General features: G+C 47.4%; 4 protein-coding genes and 1 long non-coding RNA gene across 8 annotated transcripts; 1 reads left to right on the top strand and 4 right to left on the bottom strand.

The window, feature by feature from the left end:
* Positions 1 to 102: 102 nt before the first annotated feature.
* Positions 103 to 2,206, bottom strand: LOC136185391 (E3 ubiquitin-protein ligase RMND5A-like). The gene is made up of 9 exons (XM_065972510.1): positions 2,055 to 2,206; positions 1,860 to 2,005; positions 1,656 to 1,793; positions 1,488 to 1,588; positions 1,127 to 1,287; positions 913 to 1,078; positions 742 to 844; positions 533 to 687; positions 103 to 470 (listed from the first exon to the last, which is right to left on the bottom strand). Exons 1-9 carry the CDS (start codon positions 2,194 to 2,196, stop codon positions 407 to 409), a joined length of 1,176 nt encoding a protein of 391 aa, XP_065828582.1. The 5' UTR covers positions 2,197 to 2,206; the 3' UTR covers positions 103 to 406.
* Positions 2,207 to 2,240: 34 nt separating this feature from the next.
* LOC136185388 (bifunctional UDP-N-acetylglucosamine 2-epimerase/N-acetylmannosamine kinase-like) lies at positions 2,241 to 5,161 on the bottom strand. Its single transcript, XM_065972508.1, has 5 exons — positions 4,918 to 5,161; positions 3,984 to 4,644; positions 3,047 to 3,854; positions 2,720 to 2,947; positions 2,241 to 2,671 (listed from the first exon to the last, which is right to left on the bottom strand). Exons 1-5 carry the CDS (start codon positions 5,112 to 5,114, stop codon positions 2,358 to 2,360), a joined length of 2,208 nt encoding a protein of 735 aa, XP_065828580.1. The 5' UTR covers positions 5,115 to 5,161; the 3' UTR covers positions 2,241 to 2,357.
* Positions 5,162 to 10,041: 4,880 nt separating this feature from the next.
* Positions 10,042 to 10,771, bottom strand: LOC136184939 (uncharacterized). The gene is made up of 3 exons (XR_010669447.1): positions 10,502 to 10,771; positions 10,264 to 10,452; positions 10,042 to 10,214 (listed from the first exon to the last, which is right to left on the bottom strand). It is a non-coding gene; the product is annotated as an uncharacterized lncRNA (long non-coding RNA).
* A 1,795-nt stretch (positions 10,772 to 12,566) lies between these two features.
* Positions 12,567 to 17,771, bottom strand: LOC136184937 (spermatogenesis-associated protein 24-like). Of its 4 annotated transcripts, XR_010669445.1 has the most exons (8): positions 17,619 to 17,771; positions 17,508 to 17,561; positions 17,255 to 17,456; positions 17,009 to 17,204; positions 16,176 to 16,855; positions 14,831 to 16,018; positions 12,697 to 14,674; positions 12,567 to 12,634 (listed from the first exon to the last, which is right to left on the bottom strand). XR_010669445.1 is itself a non-coding variant. In XM_065971954.1 (4 exons), the coding sequence occupies exons 1-4, from the start codon at positions 17,703 to 17,705 to the stop codon at positions 17,014 to 17,016; spliced, it is 534 nt and encodes a 177-aa protein (XP_065828026.1). In that variant the 5' UTR covers positions 17,706 to 17,771; the 3' UTR covers positions 16,873 to 17,013. The 4 variants fall into 4 exon arrangements, 1 of the variants encoding a protein (XP_065828026.1); XR_010669444.1 differs by lacking the exon at positions 16,176 to 16,855; XR_010669446.1 differs by lacking the exons at positions 14,831 to 16,018; positions 16,176 to 16,855.
* Positions 14,861 to 15,461, top strand: LOC136184381 (uncharacterized). The gene is made up of 2 exons (XM_065971274.1): positions 14,861 to 15,376; positions 15,426 to 15,461. Exons 1-2 carry the CDS (start codon positions 14,861 to 14,863, stop codon positions 15,459 to 15,461), a joined length of 552 nt encoding a protein of 183 aa, XP_065827346.1.
* Position 17,772: the final 1 nt, after the last annotated feature.

The following is a 17,772-nucleotide window of genomic DNA, read 5'->3' as shown; positions in this document are numbered from 1 at the left end:
CGCTGGGGGTCATGCTCAGGACCCCGGGAGCAGTTTTTTGTGACAGGGTCATGCTCAGGACCCCGGAGCAGTTTTTTGTGACAGGATCATGCTCAGGACCCCGGAGCAGTTTTTTGTGACAGGATCATGCTCAGGACCCCGGAGCAGTTTTATGACGTCTTGCCCAGGACGGACGCTCCTAAAGAAAAAAATGTGAAACTGAAAAAGAGAAGAAGTCTACTGGTGTACCATATCAGGCTCTTCCGCATTCTTCAGTAATTCCTTTAGGAGGCCCTATAGATTAGATAACTCGTCTGCACAAATATTTTGGGCTTGTTGATGCCTATTCCTTCTACGTGGCTTTCACATAGTACTGTACAGTAATAAAGGATTGTTTGTTGCTAATAGTCATTATCTCTATTCCTAATTAAAAATGGATTACTTTCGTATCTGTTGCTTGCATTTCGACGGGGCAATAGGGGCATTTCAATCTACACGTACGGAAGTCCTTTTGTGTTAGGCCATAAACTCTTACGTTCCCACTCCCTCTCACCTCAATCCCGTCAATAGACGATCTATGGCATCACGCGAAATTACGTGCCCGCACGACAGTCGCATGGGCGGATTCTCAGACGTCGACTGCTGCTTCATTATGGGACAGGCAAAGATGGAATGATAGAGCTGCTCGGACCCAATATCAATTTCAATCTATAAACGAGAATGACTATGAGGTGGCACAGAGAAAGTTAGATCCCTACATACAGGTAATTCATCCATAGCACTCCACATGTCGTGGACGTGTCGCTGACGCAGAACGCTCTTGATTTGCAGCAGATTGGGCAAAGCAGAGCAGCCAGCAGCCAACCTAAAACCATCCATAAGACCATAAATACACATATCAGGGCCAAGTTGATAAAAAACGCATTGTCTTACCCAGCGGACAAGTGACTGGTTACTGGCAGTCCTGACAGCGCACACGCCTCTTTCATGAATTCGTCGCAGGCTTCCGTCCAATATACGGGATCCAGCAGAAACGCATACGGAGACGTTGAGAGCCCTTTACCGGCGTATGCCAAGCATCCCATTAACTGTTGGAATTCTAAAATTTCTCTAATCAATCGTCTTCTCCCTCCGTCTCTAGTCTTACCTCGTTTTTTCATTTCCGCGTACGGTGCAAAGTTCTTGGCGTATTCCAGAGCTCTTGCTCGCTCACCTGCCTCTAATAGGCTCAGGAATTTGAGCCGGTGAAGTTTGAAGGCGAGACAACTGTTGCGCGATTTCAGCCAATCGCCATTCGCCTCGGCCCAGCTGTATATAGAGAAAAGATGTATCAAGATGTGTAGACCTCAATTCCAATACTAGGAAAAAGGCTCAGCCGAGAAACTTGACGAGAGACTATGATATAAGCAAAAAAACAGAGGAGAGCGCCTGTGCGCAAACTAATGCACAAGTGCATGTCCAGCTTTGCTACGGAGACGATTTTTCTTGGAAGAGAAAAAGATCAATACCTTAGCACGGGCTCCAAATTTCGTTCTTGACACGACTCCAATATCTGATTCAACGCCACGAAAGGCGAAATCGCTTCATCCTTCAAATTCAATCCAGCCTCCTACAGAAAAAAAAACAAACAAATCGAATTAAAAATTTTTAAATATTTTTTTGAGAGGGGGCCCCACTTCGGCGAGACGACGCGCCACGTCCAAACGACCCTGCCTTAGAAAATGATCGCACAGAACGCCGTTGAGCATTCGCGCGCGTTCGGGCGCTTCGAAAACGTTCTCCTGTCCGCTCGCATCCAAATCGATCGTGAAGTTCTAAAGAGAGAGAAAGGAAAAACGGCGTCGCGGGTCGCCCGAAAACGGGTTTCAGCGCCCGAAGACCTTGTCGATTGCGCGTCCGATCTTCGAAATGTTGCCGTGGAGCTCCTTGTGATCGGAACTCACCTTCGACGCGCCGTCTCGCACCTTTTGGAGGTGCTCCGACAACGCGGCGACTTGCTCGTCGCTCATTTCGTCGTCGTCGGCGCCTAGCGCGAAGCGTTCGACGAAGGAAACGACCGTTTTTGCGACGTTTACCGCGTTCCCGTAGCGATTCGCCGCATTCGCCGAGCTGCGCCGACAGATCGCCGAGCTTCTGAGTCGAGACGAGACGAGCGAGGTCGACTTTTGCGCTCGCTTTGCTCCATTCGCGTTCAACGGCTCGAATTGAATCCGCCATGTTGCTACAGGAGGAAACGTCCCGGACGTGCGCGAACTCCACCACAAACAAATCCCATTTTCCAAACGATTGAATAACACAAAAAAACTAATATCTCATACGGTATGTATGTGACTTTAAATAATAATCTCGCATGAGTTACTGCGCAGAGGTCCTTGCCTCTACTTTCCATCAATTCCATATAGCCTACGACTCGAATAACCAAAGACTAGGCCAGCAGCTCCAAGGAGTGCCTGCTCTTTCAGCTCCGACACTTCAACGAGGACATTTTTAGCGCTCGGAAGAGCCCTACCTTCAATCATTTCCTCGACAGTGGAGCGATAGAGAGGAGCCATGTGGCCACACAAGACTATGATCTTTGGATTCAGCATGTGAAGCATATTTACCACGGCAATGCCGAGAGCGCGCGCTCCCTGCTCAATGATCTCCTTTGCCTTTTGGTTGCCGCACTTAGCGGCGGCAGTTAAATGAACGGCTATAAATAAATTTATTTAATTCGTGGTCAGGATAGCCATATATGTACCAGTGGGAGTGACGTCCTTTTCTAAATTCGGATTCAATTCGCCGGCTTCGTGAAGACGTCTCGCTTCTCGATCCAAAGCGAAACCAGAAGCTATTGCTTCGATGCAGCCGCGCTGTCCACACGAGCAAAGTGGACCGTCTGTGCTCACAGCCATGTGACCAAGCTCGGCAGCACAGAAATTGACACCGTAGTGAAGCTCACCATTCACCAAAATGCCGCCGCCAATTCCTAAAAACGATAAAATCATTAGTATAAACACATTCATAGGCAATCACTTGACCTATTATAAGTACAGAGTTACTACAGGACCCAAGCAACCACGCTTACCTGTTCCAATGATAATCGTTATGCAATTGTCAATTCCTTTTGCCTTGCCGAAACGCTGTTCGGCGAGCGCCGCGCAATTGCCGTCGTTGTCGATCCACACGGGCAAATCGATGACGTCGGCCAGCATTCCGCGCACGTCGATGTCGTGCCAATCGGGTATGAGCGACGTCGTCTCGAGAAGAATGCCGCGACGCGCGTCGACGCGTCCGCCCGTCGATATCCCGATTCCCTGCAGACGACAATTCATCTCGAGCGCCTTGATTTTCGCCTCGTCGACGAGCGACGTAATCGAAGCGACTCGATCGCGGAAGTTGTCCGGATTCGGCGCGTAGGCGCAATGAAGAACGCGACCGCGCATCGTGACGATGGCGACGCGCAAATTCGTTCCGCCCAAGTCGATCGCGACGGCGCTTTGCACGTCGAGCACGTGATCGATGTCGACGCTCGAACTCATCGGCATGGCGGGAAAACTGAAATCCTTCTGTATGACGTCGTCGAGATTGACGGCCTTGAAAAAGTCGACGATTCGACGCACCGCTTCGCCGTCGCCGTAGATGTGCGACGGCGGATAGCGACGACCGACTTGGAGACGGAGAGCGTGAAGCAGTTTCTCCGTCGAACCGGCGTCGCGCACGTGAAGGACGTTCTCGCCGCTCTCGCGTCCCGTTTGACGCGTGCCGACGTTCACGGCGGGCGTGCCGAACGCGCCGGCTTCGCGTATGCCCGACGAACTGTTGCCGAGTATGCAGGCGGCGTTGGCGAGGAGAACGATGAAGTCGTCAAACGGCACGTGTTTGACGGACTTGATCTGGGAGAGGAGAGAAGATACAGTAGGCACCGAACGTAATAGACTATATAGTGGCGAGTGAAACATGCGTAGGTACTATGTCTCTGCCTTGTACAGCTATCAATGTAATGAGGTTTAATTCCCCCCTACCTTGGGATAACGTTGCGAGGAGCCGTCGAGTCCGTACTGACGCATGATTCGCGTCATTTCCTTCGAACCGGCGTCAATATTGGGATAGAGAAAGAGCGTCGAACGATCGAACTCAATGACTGTCTCGACGACGATCTGAAACATTTTGAGCGAACTCTGCAAATCGGTCGTCACGGGATGCTGAATGACGATGATAAACTGTTCGGGATTGAGCTGATAGCGTTCGCAGAGGCGCACGAGAACGCTCGGCGACGTATCGGCGCGAAGGAGCTTGTCGTAGGACGGACAGCCGGCGAGCAGCACGCGTTCGGGATGCTCGCACATGGCGAGAAGACGACGACGCGAGCGCTCGGTCGAGCAGACGTGATAGTGAGCGAGTTTGGTGATCGCGTGTCGTATGCAGTCGTCGATCGTTCCGCTCACTTCGCCGCCTTCGAGATGAACGATGCGGTAGTTCATGAGCGCGGCGCTCGTCGCGAGAGCGAGCGCGTCGAAGCGATCGCCGTGGACGACGAGGAGATCGGGTTGGACGCGCTGGAGAATGTCCGGGAGTTTGACGAGCGATAGGCCGACCGATTCGACCATCGCCGCCTCATCTTCGCCGCGGACGATCGTGTGGAGGCGTTGCTCGATGGGGAAGCCGATGAAGCGGACAGTGGAACTAGAAGACAATAACTCGATAAAATTAATTAATTAGAAATCCGATTTTATTTAATTATTTAATTAATTAATTAATTAAAATCGAACGTTACTTTAGCGTTTTGTTTCCAAGCAAAGGACTCGACATGTATAAAAATCGCATTATAGTAGAGAAACGCTTTCTCCAAAGAGGAGGGGCATACTGTATTGACAACGCTCTCGCTCTCGAGAGGACCATCGAGAAAACTAGTGAGTGTTTTCTTTTCTCGGCCCGCCCTCAACAGCTATTTCTTACCCGTAGTCGTCGATGAGGTGAGTTCCGAGAACGATGAGGCTCAGCGACAGATCGGGGTCGGCTTGAACGGCCGTTATTATCGGTTCGAGCTTCGAGTAGTCGGCTCGATTGCACGTGGCCACGCAGATCTTCAGGCGCTGCTTCAGCGAAATATTCGAACTGTTTCGAACGCGAATTCGAGCTGCGAGTGGTTCCATTTCGAGAGAGACACGTCGTATCGAAGGAGAACGGAGAAAAAAAGGAGGGAGGGCCACTTCCCGGATGAATAACTGCGAGTAACACCGCTCACGTGCATCGGAAAGAGTACAGTGTCGTAAAATGCGGTAGAGTCTCAAATACTTAAATACGGCAGTTACGTCATTTTAAGTGAGTATATTTAAGGGCGAAGGACCGCCTCTAGTTAGCCAATTCTTAATTAATTAGCACTAAAATGTTTTCGTACAGTGCTAGCGTCTTTCTCACCTGTTGCACGGTCTTTGGAATCTTGGATGCCATGGTTGCTCAAGGAAAGAAGTCAAACTGTCCACCACAAATTCCCTCGTGTGGATGCAACGCTCTTCCTGTGGTGGCCGTAAATTACACGGCGAAGTCTTGCCTCGATCACATGAAGCACGGAGCTTCTCGCTGTGGCTATTATGTCGGCGTTGAACGGTATACGGTCTTCTGTGACATCAATTCTGAAGTGGGATCCTTTTCCCTACAGAACAACAGGCACTTCAAATTTCAATCATTGACTCAGCAAACTCAATTCCGCCACTGATAGGAAGATCGCGCGCGCGAAGTTATAACGGAGCCCACTGCACCAGCGTGCATGGTCTTTCGTAGGCAAAGCACGAGACAAATTAGGGAGCAGTAATAAGACCTGTTTTAGAATGCTCTATATAAATAAACGATTGAAACGGGAGGTCTGTCTAAAACCCGAAAAGAAAGCGGAATTGACGTCCTCGTAATAGCCAGACTGCAACAGACTCCATTTTAGGGAATACAATTCGCCACCCAGCCAACCAGTACCGGCTTTCGTAAGGAACGTTGAATACGGATTTGTACTCATGCACAGAAAAAACGGCGGATGCAAATCCGGTGGCTTTCATTATATATACGACAACGCTTGCACACTGCCAGCACATCGGTCTCACCTAGCTGCTATACACTGAAGGTTAATGTTCTCTCACCTGCTGCTTGCTTTCTTGTTCCAAGCTGTCGCAGCAATGCCAGCAGCTCCTGCTGGCGACTCTAAAGACGAGGTACAGTATGTACAGTAGACTTCCTACTACTTGCCACCAAATTTATGAGTATGATTAAGGCAATATGCGGAAACAATCCCTTTCCCATTATTGCTCACAACTACACGGCCAAGTCCTGCCTTGATCACATGAGGCACGGAGCTTCTCACTGTGGCATCTACGTCATCAACGACGGCGACGAACAATACACAGTTTTTTGTGACATCAACTCGGAAGTGGGAGCTGCTTATACTCTCGTCGAGTCCTTTGCTCTTCAGTACAATACGAAAGGATTCAACAAGCGTACATTGACTCAGGATTTCCCCGTCAATCACAATTCTCCTCGTTGGGATTATTATCGTTTGACAAAAGACCGAATGCTTAAACTATCCGGAGTATCAACACATTGGCGAGCCACGTGCAATTTTCCGGAGGTAGGAATCGACTATCACGACTACGTCAGAGTCAAAATGAGCCAACTCAATCCCGTCACGTTTACAGGAGACGCTATTTGCAAAACCGTAGAACTGATACAACTCCGAGGACGTCTAGAGTTTGATCTAACCGTCCCATTTTGGCAAAGTAAGGATAACTATCACCTTTGCACTGTCAGTTCATTACAGAATTGTGAAATCAAAGCCACACCTAAAGCTGTCACTAGTGAGCACAACTGGGGATTCTATAGAGACACCAATCCGGAGTTTCGTTGCACGTCATCTCCACAGTCGACTACACAATTCTGGTTTGGAGGATACCTGTAAGTTCTCAGTCCCACAAAGAACGCGTCTTGTCCTTTTTCTGTTTACTACATGTTTGTGGCTGTCATTGTTTGTCTTTGACTCTGCTTTCTCTGTTCTTGCCTTGAAGTTTTTGACAGTTTGGAATAGAATTGTTGTTGTTGTACTTACGAAACTCCCCCCCCCCCCCCCCCCCCCCCCGGCAACGGATCCCCGGCGGTTTAGGTATCTCTTTTTCAGAGCTGCTATCGTTCCTTCTTCTAACCCGACATGAGTTCAATAGGTCTAAGCAAAACCGGTTGGAATGAATGCGCTCGAATTAAGCCTAACTGTGTGACGTACAACATGACGTATAAAATGACTTGAGATAGGGCCGCCTCTATCTCACCAATCTTCAGTGCAATTTGAACTGTTTCCTTAGCCATGTGGCATCGGAATCTGCATGTCGTTAACTAATTTCTTTTGGTGAATAGCCTCGAGATTGCAAGCAGAAACAGCATAGCATGCTCTGAATTGCAACGGGAGCAAATCATCCTCTCTAATCGACATCTGCAAGTCACGATTACCAACAGCTAGTGAGAAAAATGCAAAGTTAGAACGAAGCAGACTCTAATCAAATACAAAATAGGGGTGAAACTGAAACGTAGGGTCTTAATTGATTTCCTAATAGCTCATGGGGGTCAGGAGGTGTTCTTACTTCCACGGAACGCGTGCTCTTCGAATCCACGGTCGCGATTGCTTACACGCTGGGCAAAAACGAAGTCGAACGAAAGAACCCAATAGGATGTGGCAGAGGGTGCGCGCGAACAAGGAAAATGCACGGATGTGTACAGGACGGAAGCCGGAAAAAAACAAGGACAAAACACGGGTTTGCCTTGCCTTCGCGCATATATAAGTGACGGCGTTCGCACACTGCCAGCTCATCAATCTCACCTGCCACACTAAAGGTCATGTTCTCTCACGTGCTGTTTGCTTGCCTCTTCCAAGCTGTCACAGCAATGCCAGCAGCTCTCGTTGACGACTCTAAAGACAAGGTACAGTGTATAGGCTACTACTTGTCACCAAATCTATGATTACGATCAAGGCGATATGTGGAAACAATCCCTTTCCCATTATTGCTCACAATTACACGGCCAAGTCCTGCCTCGATCACATGAAGCACGGAGCTTCTCATTGCGGCCTCTACGTCATCAACGACGGCGACGAACAGTACACAGTCTTCTGTGACATCAACTCGGAAGTAGGAGCTGCTTATACTCTCATCGAGTCCTTTGCTCTTAAGTACAACACGAAAGGATTCCACAAATATTCATTGACTCAGAATTTCCCCGTCAATCATAATTCTCCTCGTTGGGATTATTATCGTTTGACAAAGGACCGAATGCTTAGACTGTCCGGTCTGTCAACGCATTGGCGAGCCACGTGCAATTTTCCGGAAGTCGGAATAGACTACCATGACTACGTCAGAGTCAAAATGAGCGAACTTAATCCCGTCACGTACATAGGAAGCGGCGCATGCAAAGCCGTAGAGCTGATAGAACTACGAGGACGACTAGAATTTCCATTAACCGTCGGATTCTGGCAAAAAGAAAACGTTTGGCACCTTCACCATGACAGCTCCATACAGTCGTGTGAAATGAAAGCCACACCCAACGCTGTTAGTAGTGAGGACAACTGGGGACATTACGGTAGAACCAATCCGAAATTCAGTTGTACATCGTCTCCACAGTCAACTACACAGTTCTGGTTTGGAGGATACATATGATCTCAGTTCCACGTGGAAAGATCCAAGGTCTTGTTAAAACTACTGCTACCTTTGTCTTATTTGCCTGTTCTGTTGCCTTTTGATTTGTCTGCACGATGCTAACTTCCAGCTGAGCTGCATTTTCATCTGCATGTCTGTGGCGACTATAATATACCATTTTGCTCACAATCTTTCTTATCTGCCAGGCTCAATCAGAGACCCATTATAGCGGTGTAGTCCGGTGACTACGTCTATATTACTCTCTGAGTCGTCTGTTCCATTGCACGTAACCACAGCTGCAAATTTGAACCGTGAGTTATTGAGTACTCCACGATGAAGACGAGACAAAGGATGGCACTATACTTTCCTATTGACCCGCGCGTTGGGCCAACGCACGTGATCGTTGTAATGCCTAAAACGCGACAGTTAGTGAGATACCGTGACTTAATACTCTCTAAAACCGACGTTACGTAACTAAAAGGTTTTAGCGACTCGATATAAGGACCAAGAACCACCTCTAGTTAGCCAGTTCAAATCGTAATTCAACCATACCAAGGATGCTATCTCACCGCTCATCAACGCTACTTCTCAGCTGCTGTATGCTCTTTGGAATATTGGATGCTGTCGCCCAAAAAAAGGCAAACTGCCCGACACAATTTCCTTCATGCGGATGCAATCCTGTTCCTTTTGTGGCTGTGAATTACACGGCCAGATCCTGTCTGGATCACATGAAGCACGGAGCAACTCGTTGTGGCTACTACGTAATTGACGACGGCGTTGAACGCTACACAGTCTTCTGCGACATCAATTCTGAAGTGGGTGCCGCCTACACTCTCGTTGAGTCCTTCGCTCTTGAGTATAACGCTAAAGGATTTCAGAAATACTCATTCACGCAAAATTTTCCTGTCAACGAAAACTCTCCTCGTTGGGACTATTATCGTTTGTCAAAGGACAGAATGACGCGACTGGCCGAAAGGTCTACGCATTGGAGAGCCGCATGCAATTTCCCTCAAGTGGGAATCAACTTTAAAGATTACGTAAGAGTTAAAATGAGCGAACTCAACCCCGTCAAGTTCATAGGAAGTGGAACGTGCATACCCGTAGAACTAATACAATTACGAGGACGGCTAGAATTTCCACTTACAGTCAATTTCGGGCAAAGAGAGACTACGTGGCACCTTCACCATGACAGCTCCCTAGAACATTGTGAAATGAAAACCACACCTAACGCTGTTTCTAGTGAGGACAACTGGGGATTCTACGGTCGAACCAATCCTCAATTCAGCTGCACATCGTCTCCACAGTCGACTACACAGTTCTGGTTTGGAGGATACATATGAGCTCAGCCCCACAAAGGAAAGACCCCAGTTCTCATTGAGATATAAAATCTATATTTACTTTATATACAGTACCTTTTTTATTTTCCTTTGCCTTTTCCCTTCCGATTTGTCTGAGCAATGTAAACTTCCTGCTGCATTTCACTTCCATGTCTTCAATCTTTCGCTTATAAGCTTCCCGCTCCTTCATCCCTCTCCTCTTCAAATTCTTTCTCTCTCAGAGAAGCTTCTTGCTTTCAACACCGAGAGGCCAATTCTTTTGAAAAAAGTTACATGCAAACAACAAATAAGGTGTCGGCTCTCACCTCTGATTCAATTGCGACTCGATCTTCAACTTCTCCGCACTTTGCGTCAAATCGACTTTCGTCTCTTTGAGACGTCGATTCAGAACGTCGATTTTCCCAAAGCGAAATTCAAATTCGTCTTGCATTGATCCAATTGCCGTTTCGTCTCGCGATGAGCTTAGATTTCTGACTAGAACGATCCAAACGAACCTAAATACGACAGGACTCTAATCGATCATTCAGCGGTGCAGTTCCTCGCCTCCTAAGACGAAACACGCGAAAGAGCGCGCAACTAAGCAAGTCAACAGCGTGAGAATGAGGCGCTCGTCGCGAGAGCAAGAGCGTCGACGCGGTTGGAGAATGTCCGGGAGTCTTCGGGCAAAAACGTTCTTTTGTCTCGGAGGTCCCACCCATCAAAACCTCGTTTTGATTCAGCCGCTGCTTCAGCAAAATACTCGAGCTGCGAAGGGCTCTATTCGATAGTCGTATCGAGAGGGCGAGAGAGAAGAAGTGTGATCCTCTTCCTACTGCATTTGCGCGTGATTGACATCGTGATCTAAAATGCGGCTGTAGACGAGACGAGATCCCGGGACCTAAGGTTTGACAGTCTATGAGTATGACTCACGACCGTATCTTCACCTGTTGTTTTTTGCTCTAAGTCCTAAAACATGGGGCTTATTGCTGTGGCTTCTATGCAACTGTCCTTCGTACCTACACCCTTGACCTCGTCCTTTCTGAAGCACGAACAAAGGCCGGTAAAATGTTTCCGTGCTTTCATGCATATTATATACTAGATAATGATGGCCTGCTGTAAGCCATCATGTGATCCCCGAACACCCTCTGTACAGCAGTCCAGCACATGCCTGTCTTGACTGTTAGTGTAAGATGCTCTCTCTATCTGGAAATGGGACACCTGTTGGCTATGCCTCAGAGACACAGATTTCAGGTGTTCCATTCAGATATCAAATGAGCGAAATCGTATACAGTGCCGACCATTTTACCTGTCATGTGAATGTGACCCTGTAACGCAGCTAAGAGCTACCCTTCCCTGACCCTGTGCTCCCTCGGGTGCATGATCGTGTCAATTATCAGCTCGCAGTTGGGTTTGCGTGCTGCGAGCAAAGCTCGCAGCACGACAAACCCAACATGCTCCTTTACTGTGTTCCCTCGATGCCCATGAAAGTTACTAATAAAGCTCACAATGTTATGTGCTCGTTATGTTTAATTAACACAATCCGGGGTTACTATCTACTGTGACGTCACCTTTTCGCTAGCAATTGCGTTCAAAATACGGGAGAGTATGACATCACAATGAATGTGAAGTCATAAAGGCACCTGTGTGTGTGATTGGTTTAGGAGCGATTGTGACGTCAGGGTTACCGACGGACAGACAAACACTTTGAGTTTTTGCCCGATCACGTTTGAGAGCCCCTCCCACCAGGGCGCGCGCGGGCTTCGCCCGCGCACGCCCTGGTGTTCGGGGAATAAGACGACGCTTCGCACTGCCACCACATCGATTTTACTTGCTACACACTGAAGGTCATGTTCTCTCACCTGCTGCTTGCTTTCCTGTTCCAAGCTGTCACAGCAATGCCAGCAGCTCCTGCCGACTCTAAAGACAAGGTACAATATATAGACTTCTTAGTACTTGCCACCAAATCTATGATTGCGATTAATTAATTAAGACGATATGCGGAAACAATCCCTTTCCCATTATTGCTCACAATTACACAGCCAAGTCCTGCCTTGATCACATGAAGCACGGAGCTTCTCACTGCGGCCTCTACGTCATCAATGACGGCGACGAACAATACACAGTCTTCTGCGACATCAACTCGGAAGCGGGAGCTGCCTATACACTCGTTGAGTCCATTGCTCTTCAGTACAACAAGAAAGGATTCTACCAATATTCATTTGCTCAGAATTTCCCTGTCAATCACAATTCGCCTCGTTGGGATTATTATCGTTTGACAAAAGACCGAATGCTGAGATTGTCCGGAGTGTCAACGCATTGGCGAGCCACGTGCAATTTTCCGGAAGTGGGAATTGATTATCACGATTACGTCAGGGTCAAAATAAGCGAACTCAACCCTGTAACGTACGAAGGAGAAGGACTATGAATCCAAAGTTCCGCTGTACATCATCTCCACAATCGACTACACAATTCTGGTTCGGAGGATACCTTTAAGATCTTAATGTTTCGTCCTTTTATGTTCACTATTTGGTTTTCATTGTTCGATCTGACTGAAATGTACTTTTGCTTTCTTTTGCTCATAATTTTCCTCTTTCTTTGCCGTCCTAGTTATCCTTACACAGTTAAGCAGTTTAGACTTCTTGCTGCACACTTAGAAGTTCTCTTCTATAAACGGCTTCAGACTGAGCCAATTCATATCTTAACTAAGCAATATTCTAGTAGTCGCTTGCGCTGGAGTTCAACCCTAAACATTTACTGACTCAGGATTTCCCCGTCGAGATTGACGGCCTTGAAAAAGTCGACGATTTGACGCACCGCTTCGCCGTCGCCGTAGATGTGCGACGGCGGATAGCGACGACCGACTTGGAGACGGAGAGCGTGAAGCAGTTTCTCCGTCGAACCGGCGTCGCGCACGTGAAGGACGTTCTCGCCGCTCTCGCGTCCCGTTTGCGCGTGCCGACGTTCACGGCGGGCGTGCCGAACGCGCCGGCTTCGCGTATGCCCGACGAACTGTTGCCGAGTATGCAGGCGGCGTTGGCGAGGAGAACAATGAAGTCGTCAAACGGCACGTGTTTGACGGACTTGATCTGGGTGCGCCTCTGCGAACGGTATCAGCTCAATCCCGAACAGTTTATCATCGTCATTCAGCATCCCGTGACGACCGATTTGCAGAGTTCGCTCAAAATGTTTCAGATCGTCGTCGAGACGGTCATCGAGTTCGATCGTTCGACGCTCTTTCTGTATCCCAATACCGACGCCGGTTCGAAGGAAATGACGCGAATCATGCATCAGTACGGGCTCGACGGCTCCTCGCAACGTTATCCCAAGGTAGGGGTGGAAACCTCATTACATTGATAGCTGTACAAGGCAGAGACATAGTACGTACGCATGTTTCACTCGCCACTATATAGTCTATTACGTTCGGTGCCTACTGTATCTTCTCTCCTCTAGAGAACCCTCGGCACGCGCGAACAAAAGGATAATACGGATGTGTGCAGGACGGAAGCCGGAAAAGGACAAAACACGGGTGTTTACTTTGCTTTAGTGCACATATATATACGACGGCGTTCGCACACTGCCAGCACATCAATCTCACCTGCCACACTAAAGGTCATGTTCTCTCGCCTGCTGCTTGCTTTCCTGCTCCAAGCTATCACAGCAAAGCCAGCAACTCCCGTTGACGACTCTAAAGACAAGGTACAATGTATAGACTTACTACTTGTCACCAAATGGTATGATTACGATTAATTAATTAAGGCAATATGTGGAAACAATCCCTTTCCCATTATTGCTCACAATTACACGGCCAAGTCCTGTCTAGATCACATGAAGCACGGAGCTTCTCATTGCGGCCTCTACGTCATCAACGACGGCGAAGTACAATACACAGTCTTCTGTGACATCAACTCGGAAGTAGGAGCTGCTTATACTCTCGTTGAGTCCTTTGCTCTTCAGTACAACAAGAAAGGATTCCACAAATACTCATTTACTCAGAGTTTCCCCGTCAATGAAAACTCTCCTCGTTGGGACTATTATCGTTTGTCAAAGGACAAAATGACGCGACTGGCCGGAAGGTCTACGCATTGGAGAGCCGCATGCAATTTCCCACAAGTGGGAATCAACTATAAAGATTACGTCAGAGTCAAAATGAGCGAACTCAACCCAATGAAGTTCACAGGAAGTGGGACGTGCATATCCGTAGAACTAATACAATTACGAGGACGACTAGAATTTTCACTTACAGCTCCTTTCTGGCAGAGCAATAGTCACCTCCACCATGACAGCGCCTCAAAATTATGTGAAATGAAAAACACACCCAACGCTGTTAGTAGTGAGGACAACTGGGGAGGCTATGGAGCTATCAATCCAAAATTCAGCTGCACGTCGTCTCCACAGTCAACTACACAGTTCTGGTTTGGAGGATACATATGAGCTCAGTTCCACGGGGAAAGATCCAAGGTCTTGTTAAAACGAAGTCTACCTTTGTCTTCTTTGCCTGTTCTTTTGTCTTTTTGATTTGTCTGCACGATGTTAACGTCCAGCTGCATTTTCATCTCCATGTCTGTGGTGACTATACTAATATTACTCTCTGAATCGTCTGTTCCTTTGCACGTGACCACAACTGCAAATTTGAACCGTGAGATATTGAGTACTCCGCGATGAAGACGAGTCAAAGGATGACACTATACTTCCCGGTTGATCCGCTCGTTGAACCAACGCACGTGATCGTTGTAATGCCTAAAACGCGACAGTTAGTGAGATACCGTGACTTAATACTCTCTAAAACAGACATTACGTAACGAAAAGGTTTAATCGACTCGATATAAGGACCAAGGACTCCTCTAGTTAGCCAGTTCAGATTCTAATTCAACTATACCAAGGATGCTATCTCACCGCTCATCAACGCTACTTCTCAGCTGCTGTATGCTCTTTGGAATATTGGATGCTGTTGCCCAAAAGAAGGCAAACTGCCCGAAACAATTTCCTTCATGCGGATGCAATCCTGTTCCTTTTGTGGCTGTGAATTACACGGCCAGGTCTTGTCTCGATCACATGAAGCACGGAGCAACTCGTTGTGGCTACTACGTAATCAACGACGGCGTTGAACGCTACACAGTCTTCTGCGACATCAATTCTGAAGTGGGCGCCGCCTACACTCTTGTTGAGTCCTTCGCTTTTGAGTATAACGCTAAAGGATTTCACAAATACTCATTCACGCAAAATTTTCCTGTCAATGAAAACTCTCCTCGTTGGGATTATTATCGCTTGACAAAGGATAGAATGACGCGACTGGCCGGAAGGTCTACGCATTGGAGAGCCGCATGCAATTTCCCTCAAGTGGGAATCAACTATAAAGATTACGTCAGAATCAAAATGAGCGAACTCAACCCGGTCAAGTTCATAGGAAGTGGAACGTGCATACCCGTAGAACTAATACAGGTACGAGGACGACTAGAATTTCCATTAACCGTCGCATTCTGGCAAAAAGAAAACGTTTGGCACCTTCACCATGATAGTTCATTAAACTTGTGCGGAATGAGAGCCACACCCAACGCTGTTAGTAGTGAGGACAACTGGGGACACTACGGTAGAACCAATCCTAAATTCAGCTGCTCATCGTCCCCACAGTCAACTACACAGTTCTGGTTTGGAGGATACATATAAGCTCGGTTCCACGAAAAAGGACCCAAGGTGAAACTAAATCTTTTACCCTTTTTCTTACTCGTCTTTTGGTTTGTCTGACCCAAGATAACTTCTGCATTTTCATCTCCATGTCTGTGGTTGTCATTGACTATACTAACGTTTTACGTACACCATTTTGCTCTCAATTCTGCCTGGCTTGATCAGAGGCCTCTATATATATATAGCGGGTATTATAGCGGCGACTAGCTTGAATCGTCTGTTTCATTGCACGTGACCACAGCAGAGGCTGCGGCTCGTCGCCGTAGCTGTCAGCGATGCCTCTTCATAGCAAATTTGAGCCGTGAGTAACTCCACGATGAAGACGGGTTAAAGGATGAGACTATACTTTCCGCTTAATCAATCCGCTCGTTGGGCCAACGCACGTGATGGTTGTAATGCCTAAAACGCGACAGTTAGTGAGATACCGTGACTTAAGACTCTCTAAAACCGACGTTACGTAACTAAAAGGTTTTATCGACTCGATATAAGGACCAAAGACCACCTCTAGTTAGCCAGTTCAAATCGTAATTCAACTATACCGAGGATGCTATCTCACCGCTCATCAACGCTACTTCTCAGCTGCTGTATGCTCTTTGGAATATTGGATGCTGTCACCCAAAAGAAGGCAAACTGCCCGAAACAATTTCCTTCATGCGGATGCAATCCTGTTCCCTTTGTGGCTGTGAATTACACGGCCAGGTCCTGTCTTGATCACATGAAGCACGGAGCAACTCGTTGTGGCTACTACGTAATCGACGACGGCGTTGAACGCTACACAGTCTTCTGCGACATCAATTCTGAAGTGGGCGCTGCCTACACTCTCGTTGAGTCCTTCGCTCTTGAGTATAACGCTAAAGGATTTCACAAATACTCATTCACGCAAAATTTTCCTGTCAGTGAAAACTCTCCTCGTTGGGATTATTATCGTTTGACAAAGAATAGAATGACGCGACTGGCCGGAAGGTCTACACATTGGAGAGCCGCATGCAATTTCCCTCAAGTGGGAATCAACTATAAAGATTACGTCAGAGTCAAAATGAGCGAACTCAACCCCGTCAAGTTCATAGGAAGTGGAACGTGCATACCCGTAGAACTAATACAATTACGAGGACGACTAGAATTTTCACTTACAGTTCCTTTCTGGCAGAACAATCACCTCCATCATGACAGCTCCAAACCATCATGTGAAATAAAAGCGACGCCCGACGCTGTTAGTAGTGAGGACAACTGGGGACACTATCAATATACCAATCCACAATTCAGCTGCACATCGTCTCCACAATCGACTACGCAGTTCTGGTTTGGAGGATACATATGAGCTCAGTCTCACAAAGGAAGGGACCCCCAGTTTTTGTTGAGAATAAAATCTATACTGTACTTTTTTTATACCTTTTTTATTTTCCTTTGCCTTTTCCCTTCCGATTTGTCTGAGCAATGTAAACTTCCTGCTGCATTTTCACTTCCATGTCTTCAATCTTTCGCTTATAAGTTTCCCGCTCCTTCATCCCTCTCCTCTTCAAATCGTCAATAACTGAATCTTTCTCTCTCAGAGAAGCCTCTTGCTTTCGACACCGAGAGGCCAATTCTTTTGAAAAAAAGTTACAAGCAAACAGCAAATAAGGCGTCGGTTCTCACCTTCGCATTTAGTAGCCAATGAAATCTTCTCCTCTAATTCAATTGCAACTCGATCTTCAACTTCTCCGCACTTTTGCGTGAAATCGACTTCCGTCTCTTTGAGACGCCGATTCAGAACGTCGATTTCTCCCAAAGCGAAATTCAATTTCGTCTTGCATTGATCCAATTGTCGTCTCGTCTCGCGATGAGCTTCGATTTCTGACTAAAGAAGCGCATCCAAACGAACCTAAATATGACGTGACTTTTAAAAGACCTGTAATCGATCATTTAGCGCTGTTGCTTGCGCGTTTGCTTCGTTTCTCGCCTCCTAAAGAGGACGAAACTTCGATACGCACGAAAGAAAGAACTGTAGCGCGCAACCGACCAAGTCGACGGTATGAGAATGATTGGAAAGCAACGCCAAGTCTCTCAACTGATCCGAAACGATTTCGTACGACGACAAAGCGTTCATTCTTTTCAGACTTAACGCGCGTTGGACCAGGGCGCTTATACGTCATCAACAAAGATAGGCCGGAGCC

This window comes from Oscarella lobularis, chromosome 3, assembly GCF_947507565.1.
Source record: "Oscarella lobularis chromosome 3, ooOscLobu1.1, whole genome shotgun sequence".
NCBI classification, from domain to species: domain Eukaryota; kingdom Metazoa; phylum Porifera; class Homoscleromorpha; order Homosclerophorida; family Oscarellidae; genus Oscarella; species Oscarella lobularis.
Note: the sequence above shows the minus strand (reverse complement) of the source record. Positions and strands in the feature narration are given on the sequence as shown.